Raw genomic sequence first — 26350 nt, forward strand, 5'->3', positions numbered from 1 at the left:
TCACTTGTTCACTAGGGAAAGCATCATTCTTCTCTTTTGGCCTCGACACACAATCAGAACCACAGCACTAGCACTGTTATGTCAAACTGTCATCTGTATCTGTGATTGTTATTGTGGTGTGAATTATTGCTGTCTGGATAAACTACTGAAATGTCAGCATAGCCTTGAGGATTAGTTTGTATTGTTTGGCTTTGATGGACAGTGATGTATTTTGTGCTGTTTATTATATATGTAGCTGTTTGTGTTTTTGTGTGTTTATGGATGCACCGATACCATTTAAAAAAAAAAAATAATAAAATTAATTTAGGAATTTTGACAAGCAGGAAAAAAATCAGTTTGAGTTACTTTTGTTCCTAAAAGTCCCGTGCAGTGCTTAGATTTTTTTTTTATTCCATGTTTGATGTAGTCTTAACCAAAACATGAAGAGAGGGCAGGACATAGTATAGCCCCTCCCCTTTAAAAAACAGCCAATAGCGTTTTGTTTCGTCACCCTCTTACTTTAAGAGTGGTTGAGCTCATGCACATCAAATGTGAAACATCTTGAAGGGGGCGGGGCATATCAGATACTAGAGAGCATTTGATTGGTCATGATTTTATGAGAAACTGAAGTAAAAGGATTCTTGAATAAAACCGTTGATCCGTTTAGGCAAGGAGTGCCCAAACTTTTCTTATAAAGGGCCAAAAACCAATCTTTATAAAGGCTAGTGGGGCAAATTTATTTAATAATATTTAAAAATAACTAGAAAACATTGCTTTATATTAACTAATACGGTATAATATATTTTTTCACATTTTATAATGAACTTATTGCAGTAAAACAAAAACAATCTCATTTATAATAGTTACACTGTTTTTTGCCTTGATTAGCTCACCTGTGTCTCCTGCGTAGTCCTCTATTTGTCGAGGGACAGTATTTACATTTTAAAAGCTGTCACTTGACAAATAGAGGACTATGCAGGTGACATGGATGAGCATATCAAACGAACGAACAAAAGAGGTTGGGTCAAATTTGAAATGACAATCTCTGTTAAAGGCATTCTCCCCATTCCTCTTCATCATTCTCAGATTGGATGGTGGGCCAAATCAAAGGTTACAATGGGCCAACTTTGGCCCACGAGCCCTACTTTGGGGTATCTCCGGTTTAGGCAGAAGTGACAAACTACACGCTTGACATGTTTATATTTTTAATCCACATTAGCTTATAGGTATAAACTAACAATAGTGATACTAATGTCTAAAAAAAAAAACTTATTTTAATTTCATGGGACCTTTAAAGTTGTACAAATTGATAATTTTCACAGTACCAAGCCGAGGATGTCAGTAGATGGATGCCGGAGATGTCAATAAGGGTGTCCATTGGGTCTTAATAAGTCTTAATGTCTTAAATTCAATTAAATATTATGTTGTAGGTCTTTAATGATTTTAAAGGTCTTTATTTTTCTATACAATTGATCAATCACCAACAATAAAACCTTATTCTTTATATTTAATTTTTTTTTATTTCAAAGTGATAAAATTCACGACAGCTATTAGACATTTTTACAGCAAAACCCCCAATAAACTCAGGGAAAGACAACTATAAACAATTTTATGATTCCTCATGATAATACATTAGAAACAAAACCCTGTATAAGTCTAAAATTTCATTCTTGTTGGTCTTAAAAGGGTCTTAAAAAGTTTGACTTTATGAAACCTGCAGAAACCCTGGTTAATAATAATAATAATAATAATAATCTTAATAAAAAAAACTAAATTTTTCATCAACCTTTCACAAAGTCCCTAAATTAATTTGGCCAAACTGATTTGACTGTGGCACAATGTTCAATGTTTTGTAACAATCAGAAGTAGTCTAGTGTTTTACAACTACAAGTAGTAGCTCAGTATCAAACCTTATGCTGACACTAGTATCAGTGCATCCCTAATTCTGTTTGTGATGTGTATTTTCAGTCTTTTCTTATTCACAGTTTTTTTGTCTTTGCATTCTTCTATATTTTCACAGCGGGTTCTCGGTCAGGATCCCCAGGCCGAGTTTTGACCAGCACGGCTCTGAGCACGCTCAGTACAGGAGCTCAGCGTGTGAGTGCAGCTCCAGGCTCTCACCGCCGCAGCCGCATCCCGCGCAGTCAAGGCTGCAGTCGAGACTCCAGCCCCACACGCCTGTCTGTTGGTGAGCTCTGGCTTCTGTCTGCCATCACTGTCATCTCCTGAATTAAAGATCTCCTTTATCATTGAATGAGGTATATGCACACAGACTTTTTAATTTTCGGTCAGCCAGCCACACGCTTCTGGTGAATTGTCACGCCATTACAAAATAACCGAGTTTAAGATCAGATTTAAAAAAAAAATCAGCCTGGGGTGCGTTTCCTAAACAACGGCATAACTCGTTGCTGAACGATCATAGTACGATGCATCAGTCGGGAAAAGAATGATATAGTGATGAGTGTTTCCCAAAACTGCTTTGTCGCAGATCTATCGTTTGAACCACGTTAGTTGTAACAAAAACGTTATGCTCTAAACCAGTGGTTCTCAAACTGGGGGTTGCGACCCCTGCGGGGGTCGTGGAATAATTTCAAGGGGTCGCGAGAGTGATTTAAAAAGTGTGTAATTTTCAGTGATTATAATATATATTTTTCAGCATTACAAGTGAAAGCTAATATTTTCAGATTTTTTTAAAGATATTACTGATGAATTCATAAAGTATTTAGGACACATTCAGGAAGAATGCCAATAATTTTTGGCTGGTGCGCCTACATTTTTAAAGTTAGGAGCACCAGTGCTACCAAGCAAAAATGTTAATTTCGAGCCCTGTAATGTATAGTAAATATAGTTAAATTATTGTGAACAGCTTAAAAAAAAAGTTGTTTTTATTGTTTGGATATGCTTTGATAGTGGGGGGTCGCGAGTTCTTCACAATCTTACATTGGGGGTTGCTGGTTTAAAAGAAGAACCCCTGCTCTAAACGGCGTGGAGTAACAACTTCTTTAGAGAAAAAACTTTTAATATTAATAATTTTTATTATTATTATTTTTTTATTGGTGTTTAACAAGACAATACATCATAGTATAAAATACAACATAGAAAAAATTACAGACTGTCTTATTTCTCTCTTATTAAGAGAGCAAAAAAAAAAATGAAAGGTTCACATTAAGTCAATATTTCCTTTTTCCAATTAATTACTGTGTATTAGATCTGATATGAACTGAACAGGGTAAGCCTTTGATATAGTCTAAAACATGGTTCCAGGTCTTGTAAAAAGATTTTGAGCGATCCTGCAAGTAAACATCTTAATTTCTCAAGTTTTATGTATCTAAAGATTTCTCGGATCCACATGTCATGTGATGGAGGAATCACCTGTTTCCATTTGATAAGAGTGACTCATCTAGCTAATGGAGTAGAAAAAGCAATAACCTGGCGAGATGCAAGTCAAGTCAACTCTCTCTGAAATACCAAAAAGGCCTGTCAAGGGGTTTGGGTCTAGATTTATGTTAATAGATTTATTAAGTGTGTCAAAAACACTGGACCAGAAATTGTTTAATTGAGGGCAACTCCAGAACATATGGAGATGGTTAGAAGGAGACTGCTTTCAACGATTACAGGCATCACTTCTATAAGGGAAAAATTTAACTAATTTGGCATTAGTTAAATGAGCTCTGGAGCGGAGCACCTTACACTGCATTAGGCCATATCTGGTCACCTATAGCTTTCGTCATGAGCCACAGCTGCGTTCAAAATGGCACAAAAGTTTTCAAAATGCACTGTGAAGGGAGCACAATTGTCAATATGAAGATCGCTAAAACTGAACTGTAAAAAATACATTGAAAGCAAATTACACCTAGGAGAGATGACTTTAATGCTTTTTTAAAATCATTCCAAGTTTAAATGTTGGAATGTTCTAAATGATTAGGGCATAGGGGGGATAACTGGGAATAGAACACAGCCAGGAACTCTGCTTCTAACTACAGCTCTAGAGGTGTAGTTGGGAACGTACAAGTTTGCTATGCAGTTTGCGAATTTTCGTTGGTGCGATGGATTTGGGAAAGACCAAATCAACGAACTATGTTTTTAACAACGGAACTTGTGACCTTGGTTGGCTAACGATGGTTTTTGGAAGTGCACCCCTGATTGATATACGACATAAAGTGGGTCTCAGACTGAGCAAGACTGACTGCATCAAATTTCATTTTTTCCTTACCATGTCTTTAAAATATGGACATTTATTTTACGCCAGTATTTTTAATGGAGTTTATGCGCTAGTCCGCTGCTGAAGACAATTGCGTTTGCAAAGTATTTCATCTCATTTTACACTTGAACAACTAAACAAATGCTTAAGTCTATTTATCTGACTGTATTTTAATTACAGTGCAACATCAATGCTGTAAAAGGAATCTTAAGAAATTGAAAATAGTCACATAAACCTTTCACCAGAAGTTTATCATTGGCTGAAAAACACTAGCTGTGCATATACCTCATTGGGCAAGAGATGGTCTTTCAAAAGTGTCTAAAGGCCTTCACATAAACGGGTGACGGTGCTCTTACCAAAACTGAAATGTTTTCTTTTAATCAAAGCGCCTTCAAACATCAGCCACATCTACAACGGATCAAAAGGAGGTATGTTTAAGGGCATTTTTATTTGCCTTGGTCTCTGCCAGCCATCCCATAATAATAATAATCCATCCGCCTGTCTGAGCTGGGGCTGTCATCCTAATGGTGTTTCATGCTGGAGGTTGTGCTTTGTTGCGTGTAACACGCTGCTTTTGGGAAAGCAGGACATGCCGTCACATTAACCTGCTGGGTCTTCTCTTGTCTGCTGTGATATTAAACCACACAGCTGCGCTTGGTGCTGCTTTTTACAAAATGAATGAATGAATGAAGTCCATCTTATGAATGCAGATGAACGATGAACATTGGTAGACAAGAAATAAAAAGAAAAGATCCAGACCCGCCACCTCCCATTTATTAACATTCACCCTTTAACTCTGAACCATCTAATTCTCTGTCAGTGAATGTCTGCTCCTTTCTAATCTATTCCTTTAATGAGGAATCTGTGCATGAACTCTTAATGTTAATGTGCTATCGTGCTCATTTCTGTAAGGTTCCTCAGGGCTCAGTTTTGGGCCCTCTTTTTTTCCCCCTCTTCAAAATGTGTGTAACTCCATTGTCTTTTAAGTGTTTTAAATACAACTTTTCTCTCCTCCTTTGTCTGTCTGTTGTACTTTCCAATGCTTTTGTTCTTCTTTATCTTTGTTTTTCTCTGCTCTTTTCTTGGTGTTTTCTTGGGGGTGGGTCAGCGAGGGGTAGTCGTATACCACGGCCTAGTGTGAGTCAGGGCTGCAGTCGCGAGGCCAGCCGAGAGAGCAGCAGAGACACCAGCCCTGTGCGCTCCTTCACGCCGCTCGGTGAGTAGCCACCGCAGCCATTTCATCTACCAGGACCAATCAGCTTCAAAACAGCAGGGCTCTTTAATTATCAGACAAGATCATGCTATGTTGAAGGTGTCCGTTTTCAATGCATTTGAATCTGGAAGTCAAGCTTTTGCACACTTCGCTCTTTGCTGGACACTATTTTGCAGCTACTAAATGGTGATGCAGCATCACTGCTAGCACATGTGTATTATTAATAATTCTGGGGTTGGAATTTCCAGCCATGGTTCAGCTTGGTCAGAAAGCACTTCTGGCTTTTTTTATTTTGCATCATCTTACTTGGTGAACATTGCTGATGGATTTTGACACAAGCTTCATCTGAGATAAACTTTAAATACAGCACATCAGAGAAAAACTTTACTCTTAAATGGTCAAACCGAAGTAAGGGGTTAATTGGGAAATCGCTAATAGTTAGCATGAATCAAAATTTGCTTTGATAAAAATGCATGATAAAGTAATATGAAACTAAATGAAATTGGTTGATCACTCATATGGCATATCCGAATGTCATAATTTTAGATTTATATTTAGACACCATTGATTCAGAGTTATAACAGTCCAGAAGAGTGATTAATGAATTTTTATTATGAAGTTACATGTGTGTTTGTGTCTATAGGTCCATATTTACTGCTTTTATAGTTTCATAAATGTGTGTAAAAATGTCAAATTAAACATAGTTGTCCTTTACGGGGATCCAAAATCAAAACCATAGACCATTGTTTGCTGAAAATGTAACAAGCTACTTTATACATACAGTTGGTCACCATTCAACGTGTTCCCATCTCAGCCGCAGATACTGCTGTATGTATTTTCTGCAATATGCGTCTTTAGTTTTTGACACCTAATAGGTGGTGCTTTAACCATAGACTTCGTCAGCTAAAATATCAACACACAATGTTGGCCAGCTCTGCCTTTTCACAATATTATAAGACATGTTCATAGCACAAATAATCTAAGAAAAGCCTGTAGTCTAGCTATTCATCTTTAACAAAACTATATTTAGTTTTATACACATTATGAGGATTTAGTTTTTAATATTTTGGTAGCCTGTTAGAACTGAAAATGTATCATAAAGTCACCATAGGTACTGTATGTGATGTGTTGTGTTTAATTCAAAGGTAATTTTGGTTTCCTCAGTAATGAACATGGTTTTACACTATGTAAGCATAGCCCCTAGGCTGCTAATTTAGGCCTAAGTATATAAATTATTGATATTAATATTTTTTTTATTATTAAATTTTTAAAATGGCTTTTAAAAATGTAATGTTTTATTCTAGCCTAAATAGGACTTCTTCCAGATGAACAAAATATTAAAAATGAAATATTATCGGAAATAAAGTGGCCTATTAGATGGCGTTGAGGTAAAAAAGGACATTTAATTTCTAAATTCTTTAGTTTTAATTAATATGATAAAAATCTGAAAATATGCAACCAAATAAATGAATGAAACACAGATTGTATTTCGTTAACATCACAGGACAAAATCATTTTTATAAAAGCGAATCAAATGTCTTTCTTTCTGAACTAGGGATAGTCATTTTGCTTAATTTTCCCAACCAACAACTGCCGATTAGATTAATACTAAATCATCTTTTAATAAAAATGTGCAATTATATATATACATTTAAATAATACATATTAATTGATGAGTCTTTTTTATATCTAACATATTAAATAGGCCTAAAATACACCGTACTGTACTTTAACATCAGAATATGAACACATTTATGCCACATTTATTTTGAGAGACACACATTTCAAAGTGCAATGAGATTTTTTCTTTGTTCAGAATAACACTTACAAGTGAATTTCTTTGGGGACCATATCCAGATGATATTACTGTAGAACTCAAGCAGAACTGGACTTATACCCTTGACCACTGACACTGTGTGAAATGTGTGTGTCACAGTGGGGCATGCGTGTGTGATTGGTGATTTCACATTCTCACATTACTGCTAATTGGGAGTTTCTCTGGTGAGCTCTAACACTGGCCTGGTTATTTACGCGTGTGTGTGCTTGTTTGCATTCTTGTGTGTGTGTGTATTGCAGCATCCCGACATTATTCGCGCTCAACTGGTGCTCTTCATGCCCCAGATGCCTTCGGGGCAGCAGGTGAACTGTCACCCCAGCCGGCACAGGACTCTTTTCAGAAACTTTGTTTTGGTTTATAATTTGTACTTCAGTGTTGATTTTTAGTTTTTCATCTCATCCTTCGGCTTCTTTCGGTTTAGCCTTCATCGGACCTGCATGCTTTATTTTAGTCCTAAGACCTGCTTACATCAATGATGATAACTATGATCAGTGTAATTAATATTATATAATGGCATAGTGGAGCAATAGTGATTTATTTATTTATTTTTGCTATTGAATGAAAGAAACATTACAGCCAATCAGAATCCATTCATTTGTACTATTGGGTTGAATATTTAAAGGGCCAGGTGTCAAAACTGCATGCTAAAATAAATGTATTTTCATTACGGTCTGGTGTTTACACTAATTTGGTTATCATTTTTGGTGTGAGCGTGCCTTTAGTAATAACAACTGTTCCTCTTATCATCTTAACAGTAGATTTGTGTGGAACATCTTTTTCAGTGTCATCTATGATTTTGTTCCTGGATTTTAACCCGCTTTATTTCAGTGTGTCCTTGTTTTTTGGATTGTTTATTATTTTATGACCATTTAAGATTACTTTTGAATAACTGTTTTGAATGGCAATTAATGTGTTTTAGTGTGTGTGTGTGTGTGTGTGTGTGTGTGTGTGTGTCAGTGTTTGTATTGTTGTTTTTATTATTATTATTATTTATGTCTTTTTCAGGATTGATAAGATCACTGCATGCATATTTATTTTAAAGGTCTTTTATTGGTGTTTATGCATGTGTGTGTGTGTGTAAACAGTGGGATGTGTTTTGTAGGTTCTGGGTTGGGTATGTCTCAGTCCAGTCGTCTGTCATCTTCAGTTAGTGCCATGAGAGTCTTGAACACCGGCTCAGACGTGGAGGAAGCCCTGGCAGATGCTCTGGTAAATATATATTACATATCCCAGTTTTTTTATCAAATATTTACAAAGCAGAATCTGACGTTTATAGAATTTTGATAAGTGAAGATTTTAAAGTGAGTCAAAGATGACATTTTTATCTTTATGCATGGTCTCCTTTAATGTTTCATATAGCATAACATTCCATGGTCATTCTGAATAATGGATATCGTTTTGTAAAATTAATCAACATATGCATTATGGCCTGCTCTTATTAAAAGTTATAAAATAAGAAGTGATTATATAAATGGTTTAATATAAACTGATTTCTAAAAAATGGCTAAAAACTAGTATAGATGTATAAAGATTTAAAATCAGGGTTCCCGCACTTCCTGAAAGGACTTGAATTTCAGACATATGGATTCAGGGCCTGGAAAGTACTTAATAACTAACACAGATCCTTGAAAGTGCTTGAATCAAATTAGAAATTAAATTTGTTTATGGTGTTATTTCAACAATTTTACTGCTGTCAAAAACAGAACAAAAAAGAGAAATTGTTAATTCAAAATATTAAATTTAAATATATTAAAAAAATGCACATTTTATCAGTATTTCAGAAACCACAATTAAAAATTCAACAAATTTTATTAAAGTACTTTGATCATGACTGTTTCACGTTCAAAACATGATCATCACTGTCATTTAAATGTAAATATTAAGTGTAAGTGAAATGTTATGTACAGTAAGGATTCATGGCACTAAGTGGTACAGTACGGTAAGGTACAGGTCACCTTTATCAGGCTTGCGTTTCCACTGCCAAAAGGGTTCCATTGGTGGGTGTGGTGTATGACAAAGTTTCAGTCGACGTCATTCTTGCTCGAGAAAATGTCAAAGTAAAGCTATACAGGTCGTTCACATATCATATCAGAAGCACTTCTCATAAAACAGATGCTTTATACACATAAATACTTGTGTATAAATGTTCATTACTGACCTTTCTGTAAACATTATTTGATTATAACTGCAGATCCATGATGAATATTTCTGCTTCTCCTTTTTCCGCTCTTCACTCTCGTGTTTGTCCGTTTTCTGAAAGGATGTCAGAAGCACTTCAATAATCTTGTGCACGGTATTATCATTAGCTCAAGAAGTTCTTGTTTCAAATATAGAGGTGTGGAGAGTGCACAAGAAAGCTAAACCGTTTGCGCTTTTAGACGGCCTCGTAAAACAACAACAGGACATTGCAGATTTTGTTGATCTTGGCTTTGAGCTCGGGTCGGTTCCTTTGTTTTCATTCTTCTGGCTTGTGTACACATTGTATTTCTCTGTAAACCAATACCGTTCAGCTGTGTGTCTAGCTCTGCCTTTTGGTACCCTTTTGTCATGCTAGGTACACTTTCAAAAGAGTACCCAAAAAGTGGTACGGTTCGATTTTAGGTACTTTTTGACAATGGAAACGGCCATAAAAGTGTACCGTACTGTACGGCTCAGTGGAAACAGGCCATATCTGTGCTGGGGATGTAAATTACAACAGTGCTTGATTTGAAATAAATGGCGCTTTAAAAATCCTTGAATCCAAGTCCTTGAATCTGCTGTTTATGAAATAGTGGGAACCCTGTAAAATTGAAGGATCACAGTGCATTTAATCTAATTAATTGTCGTTAAGTATTATTTTGAGGCTCTACTGTTTACCTTAAATAGTCTTTAAATTTGTCATCAAATAATTCCAGTTCTAAATATGCCTGAGAATATTTTGAGTAAATGTTTTTGTAACACTCAATCCCTTTTAGTGGGTGTTTTTTTGTAAATCATGCTAAAAAATCTGTATTCCTTGGCTTAAAAAAATAATACTAATAAAGCATGACATATGAATGTTTAAATCTGTAGTATTACCTTTTAAAGGGGACCTCTTATGCACTTTTTTTAAGGTGTTTAAACACAGTTTTGTGGTTGTAGTGTGTGAATATAATCAGCCTCTAATGTTAGACATTACTTCTGTTTTTTAATAATCATAATTCATTAAAACAGTCTTCAGAAACACTTTAATTGACATTCTCCCTTTGTACGTGTCATCACAGGGGGAAAGCCCCGCCCATTAGTGACTATCTTTCCCTCATTTACATAAACATCCCTGAGTGAGAAGCAGCTGTCTGCCATTAGAGATTTGAATCTGCTGCTATGCTGACACATATTGTAGGCGTTTATAGCTCCGCCCTCTTTTGAAAAAGAGCACAATTTCATTTGAATTTAAAGCGACAGTCAGCATAAAAGAGTTATAAACGATATTTGTGTTGTATTTCGAGCTGAAACTTCACACATACACATTAGGGACATCAGAGACTTATTTTACATCTTGTAAAAAGGCACATAATAGGTCCTCTTTGATGCTTGAAAACTTTCTTTCGAGTTTCCAAACTCTTGCAACTAAATATTGGTTTGGGATGCAAAAAGTAATTGTATATCTTGCAATAGCAGCATGCAAATGATTTGTACTCACAAAAATTAACCCAGCAGATTGACATGATCATTTATTAATGCATTGTATTTTGTCTGCCTTTAACTCGTCTGTCATGCTTTAACTTTAACCTTTGGCTTTGTCAATGCTGCCAGCTGTTAGGAGATATGCGGAGCAAGGTTAGTCTGTCTGGCTTTCTGTCTGTCTCTCTGCTTTTAACATTTTCATTATCTATATTTCAAGCTCTCAGTGTTTAATCCATACCTTAAATACTCATTTTATTCTCCATTGGTGTTTTCCTAAGCAGAAGAAACCTGCTCGGCGGCGGTACGACACGTATGGGATGTATTCGGATGATGATGCTAATAGCGACGCCTCTAGCGCGTGTTCTGAGCGCTCGTACAGCTCCAGAAATGGCAGCATCCCGACGTATATGCGGCAGACGGAAGACGTGGCTGAAGTGCTCAATCGATGTGCCTCCGCCAATTGGTCTGAGAGGAAAGAGGGGCTGATGGGATTGCAGGCGTTGCTGAAAAACCATCGAACTCTGAGGTAACACATTCAGAAATCTCTAATAAAGCATTATTGGGTAACACTTTATAATAACCACACACTATGAGTCATTTATTAAGAATTAGCAAATCGTTTATTTATCATTCGTTAGGCATGAACTCTACATTAATAGCCATTAGTAATACAGTTTGTAAAAGGATTTGCAAAGCATAAATAGTGCTCACTTTAAATTTGGTCGCAAAACTTGATAAAGTTGAGTTAATAAAGCATTTATTAACTTACAAAGGAACTATTAGTATATGCCTGAATAATAAGATATGTAAATGTTCATTTGAATCGCTTATTAATCATTTACTAACTCATTCTGAATAATCTTTAAAAAAACACAAACTATTCTTAAATAACTGGATGTAAATAATGCAATACTTAATTTAGTAATGAAAACACAATCATTAAACACATTATACGTGCACTTATAAGTCAAGAATACAGCATTTGTAGCTGCAATTAAAGGGATAGTTCACCAAAAATGAACATTTACTCCCATTTATGTATTCTAACGTGGTTCTAAACCTTTCAGTTTCTTTCTTCTAATGAAAATAAAAGAAGATATTTTGATAAATGTTGGAAACAGGTAATTATTGACAACCATAATAGGAAATAAAATGAAGTCAATGGCTGCCTGTTTCTGTCATTCTTCAAAATATCTTCTTTTGTGTTTAACAGAAAAAAATTACAAATGTTGTGGGTAATTCAATAGGGATTCCTGTTTTTGGGTGAACTAACTCTTTAAATGAATTTAAGGATATTTTTCAGCTATTTTGAAGTAATATTTATGTTTTTTTTATAAAGTGGTTGTGAACTTTGTTTTGATTGACCATGTCAGACTCTGCAGCTTAAATATCAAAAACTGATGAGGACAATTTGGCCTATTTTAATTATTAGAAATTTGGTGGCTTCGAAAAAAACGAAACTTTATACTTTTTAAATGATACTTTCCATAATTCCAGCTTTGCTAAATTGTGACCCTGGACCACACAACTGTTTTTTGTAGCGTGGCTATATTGTTATCAGTCAAAATTATAGATTTTTATTTCATGCTAAATATCCGAATAAAGAGATCATAATAAAGATCGTTCTGTGAAGATATTTGGTAAATTTCCTACTGTAAATATGCAAAAACTTGAGTTTTTCATTAGTAACATGCATTGCTAAGAACTTAAATTGAACAAAAACTTTAAAATATTATTTCATTATTTAAATTATTAGGAATGCAGTTTCTCTGAACTGTTTTAAGAAGCTTCTTAAGGTGCATCTTTTTAGAAAATCATTTAATTTGTCATTTTTATGCAATTTGTAATTTTTTTTTGCTTATATATTGGAATATTGCGGTGTGACTTTTAGCTTGTTACTGAGATTTTATGTACGCTTGTAATTCTGGCTTAGGATGCTTTTTTTTTGTTGCTGTATTTCTTGTAGCGCTTTGAGTTTAGGAAAAACGCATCATAAATCAAATGTATTATTATTAATAATGTTTAAAGGTGACATTCCCAGTATTTAGATTTTTTTTAGACAAATATTGTTCTATTCTGCCAAACCATACATCAATGGAAAGGTAATTTATTTATGATGTATAAATCTCAAATTTCCAAAGACTGACAGTTATGATGGTTCCCAAGCTTCAGTGATTGTCAGGCCTGTCATGATATCTATTGTTTGTTGTACGATATATTGCACCACAATATATTGCGATGAATGATATTATAGTCATTTTAAGACCATTTTATGTCACTCATTATATAATCCCAGAATGAGAATATAATATCATCACAATGCAAGTACACTCAAACAAAGAACACATCATATTTCATTCTTAAAAATATTTCATTTAATTATAGTCATTTTAACAGTTTAATAATGAGGCATTGGAATCAGAATGTGAAAACGCATATACTAAATAAATAATAATACTTAATCCTTCAGTTTCTTTCTTCGATCGAACTTTACAATAAGGTTCATTAGTTAATGTTAATTAATGCATTTACTAACATGAACAAACAATGAACAATACATTTACTACAGTATTTGTTCATGTTAGTTAACATTAGTTAATGAAAATACAGTTGTTCATTGTTAGGTCATGTTAACTCACAGTGCGTTAACCAGTGTTAACAAGCATGGACTTGTATGTTAATAATGCATTAGTAAAGGTTCAATTATGATTAATAAATGCTGTACAAGTGTTCATGATTAGTTCATGTTAGTAGATGCATTAACTAATGAAACTTATTGTAAAGTGTTACCCTTTCTTCTAAAAAATAAAAGAAGATACTCTGATAAATGTTGGAAACAGGTAACCATTGACAACCATAATAGGAAATAAAATCAAAGTCAATAAAGTCAAATAAAGTCAATGGCTACCAGTTTCTGACATTCTTCAAAATATCTTCTTTTGTGTTCAACAGAAAAAAGAAAATATTTTGTGGGTAATTCAACAGGGATTCTCATTTTTTGGGTGAACTAACTCTTTAATTTTAAATAACTATTTTATAATGAGGCATTGAAAACAGAATATTTCTAAATAAATAATAATACATCTTAACAGAAAAGTGCAAGAAAAAATTAACAGAGGCTGTGATATCTGCTAGCAGATCTATTTCAATCGTCAGACACCCACATGAAAATATACTATAGTAATTTATAGTAAATACTATAGTGGTTTTTTATGTATGGGCAATATATATTGCATCACCATAAATGATTGAGGTCATGCCCATGTGTTGTGCGATAAGTTGATATATTGATTATTGTGACAGGCCTATTGATTATATCTTCATATGATTGTAATATCCTCTGGGAATACAGCAACACAAAAGGCTCAAATGTGTTCAATTCTTCATTAATTCTGTGCAAGTTTAAATAACTCTTTCTCTCTGTTTCAGTCGTGTTGAGCTGAAGAGGCTGTGCGAAATCTTCACAAGGATGTTTGCAGACCCACACAGCAAGGTACCCCCGTATGCCGCTTTCAGACACGCTGCAGAACAAACACGCACTCACACTTCTGCAGACATAAACCCGCATGATCTTCATGCATCACACAAAACCGCTTGACTGTATCGGATTCTGCCTCACCCACAGCCCGTGTTCTGGCCACAGACACACAGATCAACACTCTCAGGCATGTGCAGTGCACACTAACTCTCGGGTTGAAGACCATGGCTAATCGCATGGTTTGGTTTTGAGTGTATTGCTGATTTCAGGCTCGTTCGCTCGTCTTTCTCCAACCACTGCAACGCCGGCTAAAACGTATCTGCCGTAGCTTTCCTCTCTTTCCTGCTTGCACTCACGCATACATATACTGGGACTGTCACAAATCCTAGAATATAAATAGACAAACAGCTTAAAAGCCATGTTTGAACTTTTACAAAAATGTGGGAAAAGTTCAGTACTGCACATTAGTGTCCATTAAGTGAACTGCGGTCAATAGAATTAATGTGATTCAGTAGTTCAGCAAGTTTTTTTAACATGAAAGAAAATTAAATTGTAAATGCATTTCTGCAATATTTTGATAACAAATCTCTAAATGCAAATCTCTAGATGTTAATTTAAGCTTCAAACTCTTCTATCAATAATAAAGTAAACGCAAAAATATACAATCAAGCCTGAAATTATTCATACCGCTTGCAAATTCTTTTTGTCAAATAAGTTTTATTGAAGACACAGTTTCAAGAAGAAAAGAATTCTGTTTACATATTTTGTCTACTTATAGCATAGGCAGAACAAATAAGAGAAATTCAAAGCAAAAACAACATGAAAATTATAAAATAAATAAATAAAACACCCACCCACATAGCAAGCAAACTTGTTACAAAGACCTGTTTGAACAACAGAGTATGATGACAAAAGCACGTTAAAACATTACAGAAATGATGCATTATTATGAGAGTTTTTTTTTAAGGTTACAGATGAAAGGATTTCAAATGTTGTCAAATTGTTCAAGTTTTCTTTTCAAATAGTATCTAATTCGCTCCAAATGTAACATACCGCTTGCAAATTCTGAGTTTAAAGTAAGTGCCCTTGTAATATAAAATTAAAATCTGAAAATGCACTTCCTGTTTGTAGATTTTTGTTTAAGTTAAATTGTCAGATCAGGGCTGTTTCTCAATATGCGTTCTTCAGTGGTCTTGTGTCCTCGTGTTCTCGTGTAACGTCACCATCAACTGCCAAAGTCTATTCCAGTACTCAAGACCGCAAGAACAGAGGACGCGTGAAACTTCCTGATTGTGGTGTTGGATGCAGATATGAGCTCAGGGCTTGCTCTAAAAGTCCCAGAAGTCATTGCGACTGGATGTGGGAAGCGCAGCATTTTATATAGATTTATTATTGAAGTTCAGAGATAGAACCTCTCAGGAGTTTCCCTAAATGAGACGGTGAAAGTAAACATCACCATGGGCATCTTAAAAAAGGCATAAACACATTAAGGGTGTTTATTTGCTGAAATTCTTATTAAAATCTATTTATATCGTGCACTGTATATTTGTAAAGTCTTTATGCATAGTATATATTGTGAAAAGGGTAAAAAACAATAAATCGTTGTATGCATGCTGTAATGTTGAAATAATTTTCAGTTAAAGATCCATGATGAGGGTCATGTGACCATCAGAAAGAACGCTGCATCTCATTTGTCACAGGATGCGTTCTCGTGGTCTCCTGAGTTTGTTCTTCCGAGGTGAGCTGGCAAGACTGGTATTTACAAGAACGCAAGTCCGTTCTCTGTGTTCTTGGAATTGAGAAACAGCCTAGGTCTGTCTGAGGTATTGGGCGTGACTAACATACTTAACCACGCCCCTCCGGCTGTCAGTTCTGACAACAACCAGAAATGGTGAGCAGGAGGAGTCTGTTAGGATGTAATAACTCTCCTCAAACCCTTTTCCAGATCTTTCTGAATGAAAGGCCTAATTTACTACATCCTATCAGCTCACAGTAGTAAAAAACAAGCCATGCCCACTGTTTTCTCATTTAATATTCCATTTCTCTTCGAACTGTGTAATATGTAAAAAAATCGGTCGCGGCTTTCAGATGTGGACTTTGTTACTTTTATTCAACCAGCAAGTTTTGTTTTGTTTTTTTTGACCGGAAATGACACGTTTTCTCCCAAAAGATAAGATGTACATGAGACATTATTCTGAAAACAATATTTCTAGGGGTATGAAAAATTTCAGGCTTCACTGTATATTAGCTCAAAGTATAAAGTTCACCTTAAAATGCCACTGTTATGATATTTTGTTTATAAACATTATAATCCATATTTGTATACTCTATAGACCTCTTTTAGAACTGTACAGAAAACAGAAGGAGTCTGTACAGTCTGTAAATGGCATTATCTTGAACATTGTACAAAAGTATTTGTTTAATGTATCAAGCAATTGTTTTATGTGGCTTTAAAGAGTGGGTCAAGTAAATTAAAATTTTCTTAGCAAAAAACATCTATATAAAATTATCTGCATGATTTAATCAATAACTTTGAAAGTTTTTTTATTATTTTCTCAAGCTGTTAACACGTTGGCAAAAAATGCTTACTTTAAGATGCTGTAAAATAGGCTAGTTTAGGCTAGGAAAACAGTACATTAAATAGCTCTGATTGAACTGACAGCCCAGTCCCCCCCACACACACACTAACCTGCGGTTGAGGTGACTCTTTCTCTCTCTCACTCTCCACTCATTCCGTTTTCCCGGAAACTCCTGGCATTCTCCTTTTTTTTGTCGGGTAGGCCGTAGCCCCGCCCCTTATGTCTGATTGGTGGGCTCATGACCCGCCCCTGTTTCTGATTTGCAGCGTGATCCCAGAGGCTTCGGCACGGTAGAATCCGGTATCAGTTCTGCCTCGTTTAAGGTACAAAGTCATTCACAAACTCCTGAAAAAACAATCACACATGATCTGAAAAAAAAAAACCCTGGATAATTACAGCTGTGGATATGTAAATGATGAAATATGCATGTTTTTATATAATTTATTTTTAATTTTATGTAATTTTACCGCCTTATTATATTAGTTTATTATGGTGATTTTGTTTTAAATGGATAGTTCACCAAAATTGACATTTACTCATCCTCAAGTGGTTATAATCCTTTGGGGGTTTTTTTGTTGAACAAAGAAGATATTTTGAAGAATGCTCGAAAGAATAACTTAAAACCTGTAACCATTGACAATAAAGTTATTTTTTTCCAAGTGAAAAGCAAGTATCTGCACTTTTGAGAGACAAAAAAACATGCAGGCAAACTAAATTAATACCTGAAGTGAGGCAAACCACATCCACTGATGTGGGAGTTTGCATATGCTATTTTATGAAGAGTTCAGATCAAAAGCCGCTAAACACCACTTCCGCCAAAAATGAGCTAATGACATTAGGTGAATGATTTAGGCACGTATTACATGTTCAACAAATATTTTTGCTTCTAATCATCTAAATCCCTGAGTCAGCTCATCCAGAAATAACAGTTTGTTGGCAAAAGCCGCTAAACACCACTTGCCATTGACAGCAAAAGCCGATATGTCCCGAGAACCAATCAGAAGACGCGAATCGAATCATATGTTTTCAATGTAGCAGCACGCTGATATACCGCCTTTTATAAGGAGACTGCTTTATTCCGTTTCCGGAACATGGAGTTTGATGAACTGGATGAGCCTGTCTGACTGTCAGTGAATGGCAAATGAAAACGACCCTGATATTAAAGCTATGTGCATTATAAGAAAAAGAAAACACAATGTACAGTCGGAAGTGTAACATGCATTCATAATGTTTTTTTGCACAGTGACACTACTTTGACTGAGTCCCACATTAAACGGTAACACCGTTTCATGAAAACGTTAAGATGCCGTTTTTTAATCCCGCATGGATGCTATGAGTATAAACAAGAGACAAAAAAGAGACCAAGACCTTGAGTATGGTTAGATTGAATGAATAACAGCTTCTAAAAGTGTCTGAGAGACATCCCTTTTTGCCCAGTAGGGCTACCTTGTTTTGTATTTGGTAATGTAAGCTATTTTAAAAAGATAAATATAATGTATTAATATCATTTAGAAAACTATACATTATATTACTTCATTACCAATATGCTTTATAAGCTTTTTATATTAATGGAAATGCTCAGATATTGATGTTTCACAATGTATTTACACTCCATTATTTGAATCTAACAAGCTTAGTTTACAATGTTTGCAATGTTTAAATTGCTCTACTTACATTAAATCTAAATCCCAAATATCAGAAATGACAACAGATTGTTAAGATTTAATTAATGTCAATTTTAATGTTATTGATTAATGCACTTGACAGATTTCATTCATTCATTTTCCTTCTGCTTTGTCCCTGGTTTATCAGGGGTTACCACAGCGGAGTGAACCGCCACTTACTTGACAGATTTATGTATTTTTAATTTTAGGTGTTTTATGATTGATAAAATAGTTTCTAAATTCATCTTTAGGGATTTTTCAGCTAATTACAATGTTTTGTCCCAATAGGTGGATTTAGGGGTTTTTGCAGAAAAAAAGCACAAGTGGATTTAGCTAGTTTTGACCAAGCGGCAACCTCCCGCTCTCCCTCGGGAAGCCAATACGGAAGTAACTGAAACTGCAATTCATCAAAATTCCGCTAGTCCTGGCTCCATAATAGAGCAAATTGCAATTGAGCCCACTGTTAGAATGGCCACTTTACAACAGAACAAAAAGTGTTTACAGCCTGGTACAAAGAACGATTTTGGTTCAAATAGCTATTATTACTCTCCATGACAACTGTGAGGGGGGTGAATTTTGTTATAACTCATCTATTTCCTTTATATTAGGTTATATTAAGTTTGCATAATTAAGGGTGTGGCCACTTGAGTGACAGTTAGGTCTCGCTGGTCGCCGTCACTTCACCTCAGCTGAATCCGGCAGATTAGCCACTGATCTCGGCATATTCATCGTATTTTGTTTTGTTTTACGTGGCTTTACACAGTCAGCTGCCTTTTGGACTTATTTCTTACAATTATCAGATGATATGGGATGCTGTGTGCACTTAATTTTGCTCACAAACCATTCATGTGGCCTCCGTTTCCCATGTGAGTAAAGTTATATACTTGTATACCATCTCTATAAATGTATTTGTTTTATTTGAGATCATTTATCATTAATATTTTTCTTTAGACCCTTAAAGCACTCCAGAATGTGACAGATTGATTAGCTGAAGGCTCTAGAACAGTCATCTAAAGCATTTTCATACAGTGTTATGCCTGGAGTTCATCAATAGTCTTGCATTTACTAACACAGACTATATTTGAAGTGTTTGGAAGTAATTCGCGTTTTCCTCCTGTAGAAAAACGTCATAAGAACAATGCTTAGTGGCTCACTGTATTACTACAGTGTTTTTGAAAGTCTAAACACTTTATTGATATAGTGTACAGCCAAGCACATGTGGTCAGAACACAAACGAGTCGCTGGTAATGAAGTATCAAGCGTTTCTCCCAAAGTAAAGTCTGTCTGCCAGGTCTAAGCAAAGTGCCAGCAGGTGTCTGGAGCTCCGCTCACTCTCTGCCTCTTTGCCCTTGTTTGGTATCCCGCCGTGGGTGCGATGACGCGCGAACAAAATGGCGACGGTTGGCCGCGCCTACTTGTAGCTTCTTTTGCAGTGTTCAGAAACCTATGGGTGACGTCACGAATACTGCGTCCATATATTTTACAGTCTATGGTTTTGACGCAAAAGAAAATCTACCAAAAACAAAGAATTGTCTAGAGTGACATTTTTGAAAGAGCTATTTTATTTACCAGCTGATAACCTTTTCATTATTTATAAAATGAACCTTCTAAACATAATTATAGTAGACTGATAGAAAATGCTTATTTACAAGAAAAGAGGTCTGATGGATTGGAGGGTTTTGCCTCTGAACTCTTCATATGTTATTATGCATCAGGAAGCTCATTCTGTTGTGACTGTTTTCAAGTGAAAAGTAACATATAAAAAGGTGAAAAAGCAAATATCTGCACTTTGAGAGTCAAAAAAAGCATATGCAGACAATACAAAATTAATACCTGAAGTGAAGCAGCTGATGTGGGAGTTTGCATATGCTATTATATGTTATTATACTCATTCGGAATATTTTCAAGTGAAAAGTAATCACCCAATAATTTTTAGACATTTAAAAAATATTCTCATTTAATGAAGTGTTTAATTTAAAGGGATAGTTCACACAAAATTGACATTTACTCATCCCCAAGTGATTATCCTTCAAGTTTTTCTTTTGTTTACACAAAGGAAGATATTTTGAAGAATGCTGGAAAGATTAATTAAAAACCTGTATCCATTGACTTTCATAGTAGGAAAAACAAATGCTAAGGGAGTCAGTGGTTACGTTTTCAGCTTTCTTCAAAATATCCTAAGTGTTCAACACAATAAAGAAACTCAAACAATGAAGGGTGAGTAAATGAGAACAGAATTTAAATTTTTGGGTGAACTATCCCTTTACCTTTATATGTATTGTAAATTACAGAATACTTTCACTATATATTTTATACAGTTTTATTTTACCAGCTTGAATTTGCTTTCATGTTATGTCAATTCACAAGTGTGTTTGTTTCTTTTCATGCCTTACCCTGTGGTGGATCTGTAGAGAGTAAGTTCGGTTAACTTCTGTGCAAATGTTTTCCTTTTTTTTTTTATTTGACTGCTTGTTTGTGGCGTTTATATCCAGCAACTATTTAACGCTCCTCTAATAAACAGCTGCAAAACATTTATTGAGTTTTTGGCTGCGTGTTTTAGGACAGAACACTAACAGGGCAATCTATTTTACTAATGTACTAATCAGTAATAAAATCGAACGATGAATATCTAACAAATGACAAACAAATATGACTTCTCCTGCAATTAATTTGTGCCTCTGCTGTTCACTAATCCAGAGTATCTAAAAAGCGTCTACAGTGTAAACATCAGTATCCAGTCAGTGATCTCGATGTTTGATTGTTGAATGTGATATAACAATTAGCATGCACTTTCTTTATTTCTATGTTGTGTCGATGTTTTTAAAGTGGCAAATCTTTTGAATATTCACAGCTTTCCAAGTAGGTCAATAATAAGTAGTGCCTTTATCATCTAAAACCAGGGGTGCCTTTTCTTATGAAGAGCCAAAAAACCAAAGATAATTGAGGCATGTGGGCCGAATAGCAGACTGTATTACTAAGTTGCCATGGGTAATTTTTTTAAATAAAGGAATAGTTCATGCAAAATTGAACATTTTAGTACATTTTATAATTCACTAATTGCAATGAAGGGCAGCACTGTGGTGCAGTGGGTAGCAGAATTGCCTCAAAGCAAGAAGGTCGCTGGTTCGAGCCCTCGCTGGACCCTCACAAGTCCAAAAACATGTGGTATAGGTGAATTGGATAGGCTAAATTGTCTGTGTATGTGTGTGAATGAGTGTGTGTGGATGTTTCCAGGTGATGGGTTGGAAGGGCATCCGCTGCGTAAAACATATGCTGGATAAGTTGGCGGTTGATTCCGCTGTGGCAACCCCAGATTAATTAAGGGACTAAGCTGAAAAGAAAATGAACGAATGAATAATTACAAAAAAAGGAATTAATCTGATCCATTCATTCATTCATCTTCCTTCGGCTTAGTCCCTTTATTCATCAGAGTTCGCCACAGCAGAATGAACTGCTAACTTATCCAGCATATGTTCTACACAGCGGATGCCCTTCCAGCTGCAACCCAGTACTAGGAAAATCTGCGAATTTTTGCAGAATTATTTTGGGAGTATCATAACTAAAACCTTAATATATGAAATAAAAAGTAATACATTTTTTACTTGTATTTAATGTTTACTACGCAAATCCAATTAGATCCACTTTATTTGGTAAACAAAGCAAGTCTCTCATATAATATCTCTACTAAAAGACAGAAAATATTACTTTACAAACTGTATTGTAAATAAATCATATAAATATTTTCATATTAGTCAATAATATTACTGTAATTAATTTAAAAACTGAATAAATCTGAATTTACACACATTTATACAAGTAAATAAACAGAATCAATGATGGGCTGAAAATCTGCGGAATTCTGTGTGCGCAGGTTCCTATGGGCCTACTAATTACTAAAATTGTAATCAAATTAAGACCAATTAAATGAATTAATTTAACTTGATTCAATTAGATTATTGGGCGACACAGTAGCTCAGTGGTTAGCACAGTCACCTCACAGCAAGAAGGTCTCTGATTCGAGCCCCGGCTGTACCAGTTGGCATTTCTGTGTGGAGTTTGCATGTTCTCCTCTGTTGACGTGGGTTTCCTCCGGGTGCTCCGGTTTCCCCCACAGTCCAAACACATGCACTGTAGGTGAATTGAATCAAATAAATTGGCTGTAGTGTGTGTGTATGGATGTTTCCCAGTACTGGTTTGTAGCTGGAAGGGCATCCGATGTATAAAACATATGCCGGATAAGTTGATGTTCATTCCGCTGTGGCGACCCCTGATGAATAAAGGGACTAAGCCGAAGGAAAATGAATGAATGAAATTAATTTGTTTCATTTGTAATTATTCATAATTACTTTATTTTCTGATGCTAATTGAATCTCTTCAGTTTTAGAGCTTGTTGGCATTGGCACTACTTATGCATTTTCCTACTGGAATCAAAAACACTGCAACATTAATATGTGTCTGTAACAAGCGAACAATCAATCCTCTGACTGAAGATGAATGCATGAATCATAACCGATCACTCATTTATTCTTTCTCTTTTACTCATCCTGATGTTGTTCCAGTGCTGTATTGCCTTACTTTTTTTTTAAAACACAAAAGGAGAATTTGTTTATATAATGGCAGTGAATAGCAAACAACTTTAAGCTTTAATTAATGCAAAAGTAAAACACTGTGGATCCAATAGAAATCAAGAATGGGACCATTTCTTTTTCAAAGCTTATCTCTTTATTTGGTGAATTACCATATATACTGAATTAATTGACACTGATTACTATATACGCAGTCATGATCCACTCCAGGGTCTTTCCAATGAGTATTTTAGTGAGTGCCCTATACATGTTTAATGCTTGTCACCAATTTGTACTATTATATACAGGGTTTGTACGGGTGGTGGAAACCCTTGAAAATGCTTGATTTTTAATCTAGTGTTAATTCAAGGTTAGAAAAGCGCTTAGATAATGGAGAAAGTGCTTTTGAGAATGTAATTGTGTTGCTTTCATAATAATGGATCATACTAAATAAGTAATAATAATGAACTATTTCAATAAAATGTGAAAAAAATGCATTATGAAAGTGTTTATCTTTTTTGAACCTACTTTTATAATAGTTTATTATTGTTATTATAAGTTTTTTTTTTTTTTTTTTTTTTTATTAAAGAAATAGTTCACAAAAAATTAGAATTTTCAAGTTAATTTTTGCCTTTAGTGGAAGATTTAAAGTATCTGCACTTTAAGAGTCAAAAAATCCTATGCAGACAATACAAAATTAATAGCAAACAGCATCAGCTGATGTGGGAGTTTACATTTGCTATTAGATATTATTATGCATCAGTAAGTTAGTTCTGTTGTGAATTTAATGTAAAAAGTAATCAATAAGTAACATTCAGGGATTTCCATTTTTGTGTTTCATTTAAAGGGATAGTTCACACAAAAATGAACATTTATTCATCCTTAAGTGGTTATAATCCTTTGAGTTTTTCTTTATTTAGACACAAAAGAAGATATTTTGAAAAATGCTGAAGAAAAAAACTAAGAACCTTTAACTTGAGTGCATGGAATTAACGTAAATGTGCATTTAAGATCAAAAATTGCACATTGAAGTTTGAAGAAGTATGTAAATATGTCATTTGCCTCCTTTGTAACGTGCTGGAACATTTCCAAAGAAGTTTGACTTTGGAAAAGGAGTAAGAACCCTCTATATATGAATGCATTTTCCTTTTGTGTTTCAAAAACAAAAGTAGCTTATGCAAAATCAGAACAATATTAGTAAATGATGACTGATAATAACTTTCATTGACAAGTGTAATATATAAAAGAACAGTGTGCAGTGTATTTCTGATTTGTGCTGCTGGTGTTTGTACAGGTGTTCAGCATGTTTCTGGAGACGCTGGTGGACTTCATTGCTGTTCATAAAGAGGATCTGCAGGACTGGCTCTTCGTGCTCCTCACGCAGCTGCTAAAGAAAATGGGAGCGGACCTGCTCGGCTCAGTACAAGCCAAAGTACAGAAAGCCCTGGACGTCACAAGGTCTGTTGTTTTCCATTCCGTTTGACCATTTACACAGATATGAAACAGATGCTGAAATATGTGTGAAATTAAAATCTTTACATGTTTTCTGTAGGGATAATGAAGCAGTTCTGCTGATGGTCTTTCTGTGCACATGACTGGTTTAGGCCTGTCATTGATAAACAAATATGACATTTAAAAAACCACCCGTGTTAATGAGTGATTGATTCATTCGAATGATTCATTCAAGATGTCATTTAGAAAGAAAACTGAAGAATGTCTTTGAATGTGTCATAGAATCATCGAACTAAAAGATCAATTGAATCGTTAACTTAAATGATTAAACATTGTCTGAAAAACATGGTCTAAAATGTACCTCACTCAGCATCTTAATTCTTTAACCTATATATAAATTCAGTAAGTGGTCATTCACACAGAACACATTTTTTTACTCTATTTTTTACATTCTTTTTTTATATAAATGCATGTTTAGATGTAAATGACCCGTCTTTTGCATAGGCTCACACATGAATGTTATTGTAAAGATAGGGTGTCAAGTTAAAAGTATTTAAACTTTAAACAGGCAGCACCACTCTTCAGTGTCAGTTATAAAGCAGTGGACCAATCAGAAGAACTCTGAAGAGGCGGAGCAAGCTTCTGCTTACTAGGGTTGTCGCGATACCATTAATTAATCTTACGATACTATACCAGCTGAAGTATCACGATACCAAGTAGTATTTCGATACTGTAATTCATAACTCAAATTTGAAAGAAAATTTCATCTTTTTTTTTTTTTTCAGTCTTATCAGGTAATAATCCAAAGTAATTCAAATATTCACTTTGTGAGTCGTTCTTTAAAATAGATTGTTGTGGTTGTTGTAGCTACTAAATCATGTTCACATAAACAGAAATGAACCACATATATATATATATATATATATATATATATATATATATATATATATATATATATATATATATATATATATATATATATATATATATATATATATATATATATATATATATATATATATATATATATATATATATATATATACAAATATATTTTTCCTGTGTTTTTCTTCAGAGAATCCTTCCCCAATGATCTGCAGTTCACTATCCTCATGAGATTCACAGTTGACCAAACACAGACGCCAAACTTAAAGGTAAGTGTTTTTTTTTTTTTTTACTGTCACTGTATCTTCTGTCAGTGTGTGGATGAGCGAAGAGGACGGACAGTATCATGCAACATGCTGGTGCCAGAGAATGTGAAGTATGGTGGATCATGGCTGTCAGCTCTAGATAAAGTGCTCGCTTTGAAGTTTCTGCAGGCTTTGACACTCTGGGTCAAACTCTGGGTGTTTTTCCCCCCTCCATAAAATCTCAGAAAAATAACAAGGACGGTGCTTTTCATCAAAATGTCCAACCTCTACCTCAGTGCTGAATCTGAAGAGCTACAGATTTAGTTCAGGATTAGTGTTAGGTTTAATGCATTGGTAAATTTGCCAGTCACTTCTAATTGCTACTGCTATTATTAATGAATCTGTCATATCATTCATTCATTCATTCATTCATTCATTCGTTTTCCTTGGGCTTAGTCCCTTGTTTATCAGGGCTAACAACAACAGTATAAACTGACAACTATTCCGGCATTTGTTTTGTGCAGCGGATGCGCTTCCAGCCACAACCCATTACTGGGAAACACCCATACACACTCACATTCACACATGCACTCATACATTATGGCCA

At 34.8% G+C, this 26350-nt stretch overlaps 1 protein-coding gene across 28 annotated transcripts in view; it reads left to right on the forward strand.

Moving 5' to 3' along the window:
- The window catches only part of clasp2 (cytoplasmic linker associated protein 2), a 116193-nt gene that overhangs the window by 64970 nt on the left and 24873 nt on the right, over positions 1-26350 (forward strand). For 9 of the 28 annotated variants that reach the window (XM_056479659.1, XM_056479665.1, XM_056479666.1 and 6 more), the window contains 11 exons: positions 2000-2167; positions 4567-4608; positions 5289-5396; positions 7470-7532; positions 8333-8439; positions 11005-11028; positions 11157-11401; positions 14305-14368; positions 17199-17255; positions 24456-24619; positions 25689-25767. In XM_056479659.1, the coding sequence (XP_056335634.1) occupies positions 2000-2167; positions 4567-4608; positions 5289-5396; positions 7470-7532; positions 8333-8439; positions 11005-11028; positions 11157-11401; positions 14305-14368; positions 17199-17255; positions 24456-24619; positions 25689-25767 (1121 nt within the window). Of the gene's footprint in view, positions 1-1999; positions 2168-4566; positions 4609-5288; positions 5397-7469; positions 7533-8332; positions 8440-11004; positions 11029-11153; positions 11402-14304; positions 14369-17198; positions 17256-24455; positions 24620-25688; positions 25768-26350 lie in introns of all 28 variants that reach the window. The other 19 variants (XM_056479667.1, XM_056479680.1, XM_056479685.1 and 16 more) reach the window with 9 other exon arrangements.

Source organism: Danio aesculapii, chromosome 19, assembly GCF_903798145.1.
Source record: "Danio aesculapii chromosome 19, fDanAes4.1, whole genome shotgun sequence".
Classification (NCBI taxonomy): domain Eukaryota; kingdom Metazoa; phylum Chordata; class Actinopteri; order Cypriniformes; family Danionidae; genus Danio; species Danio aesculapii.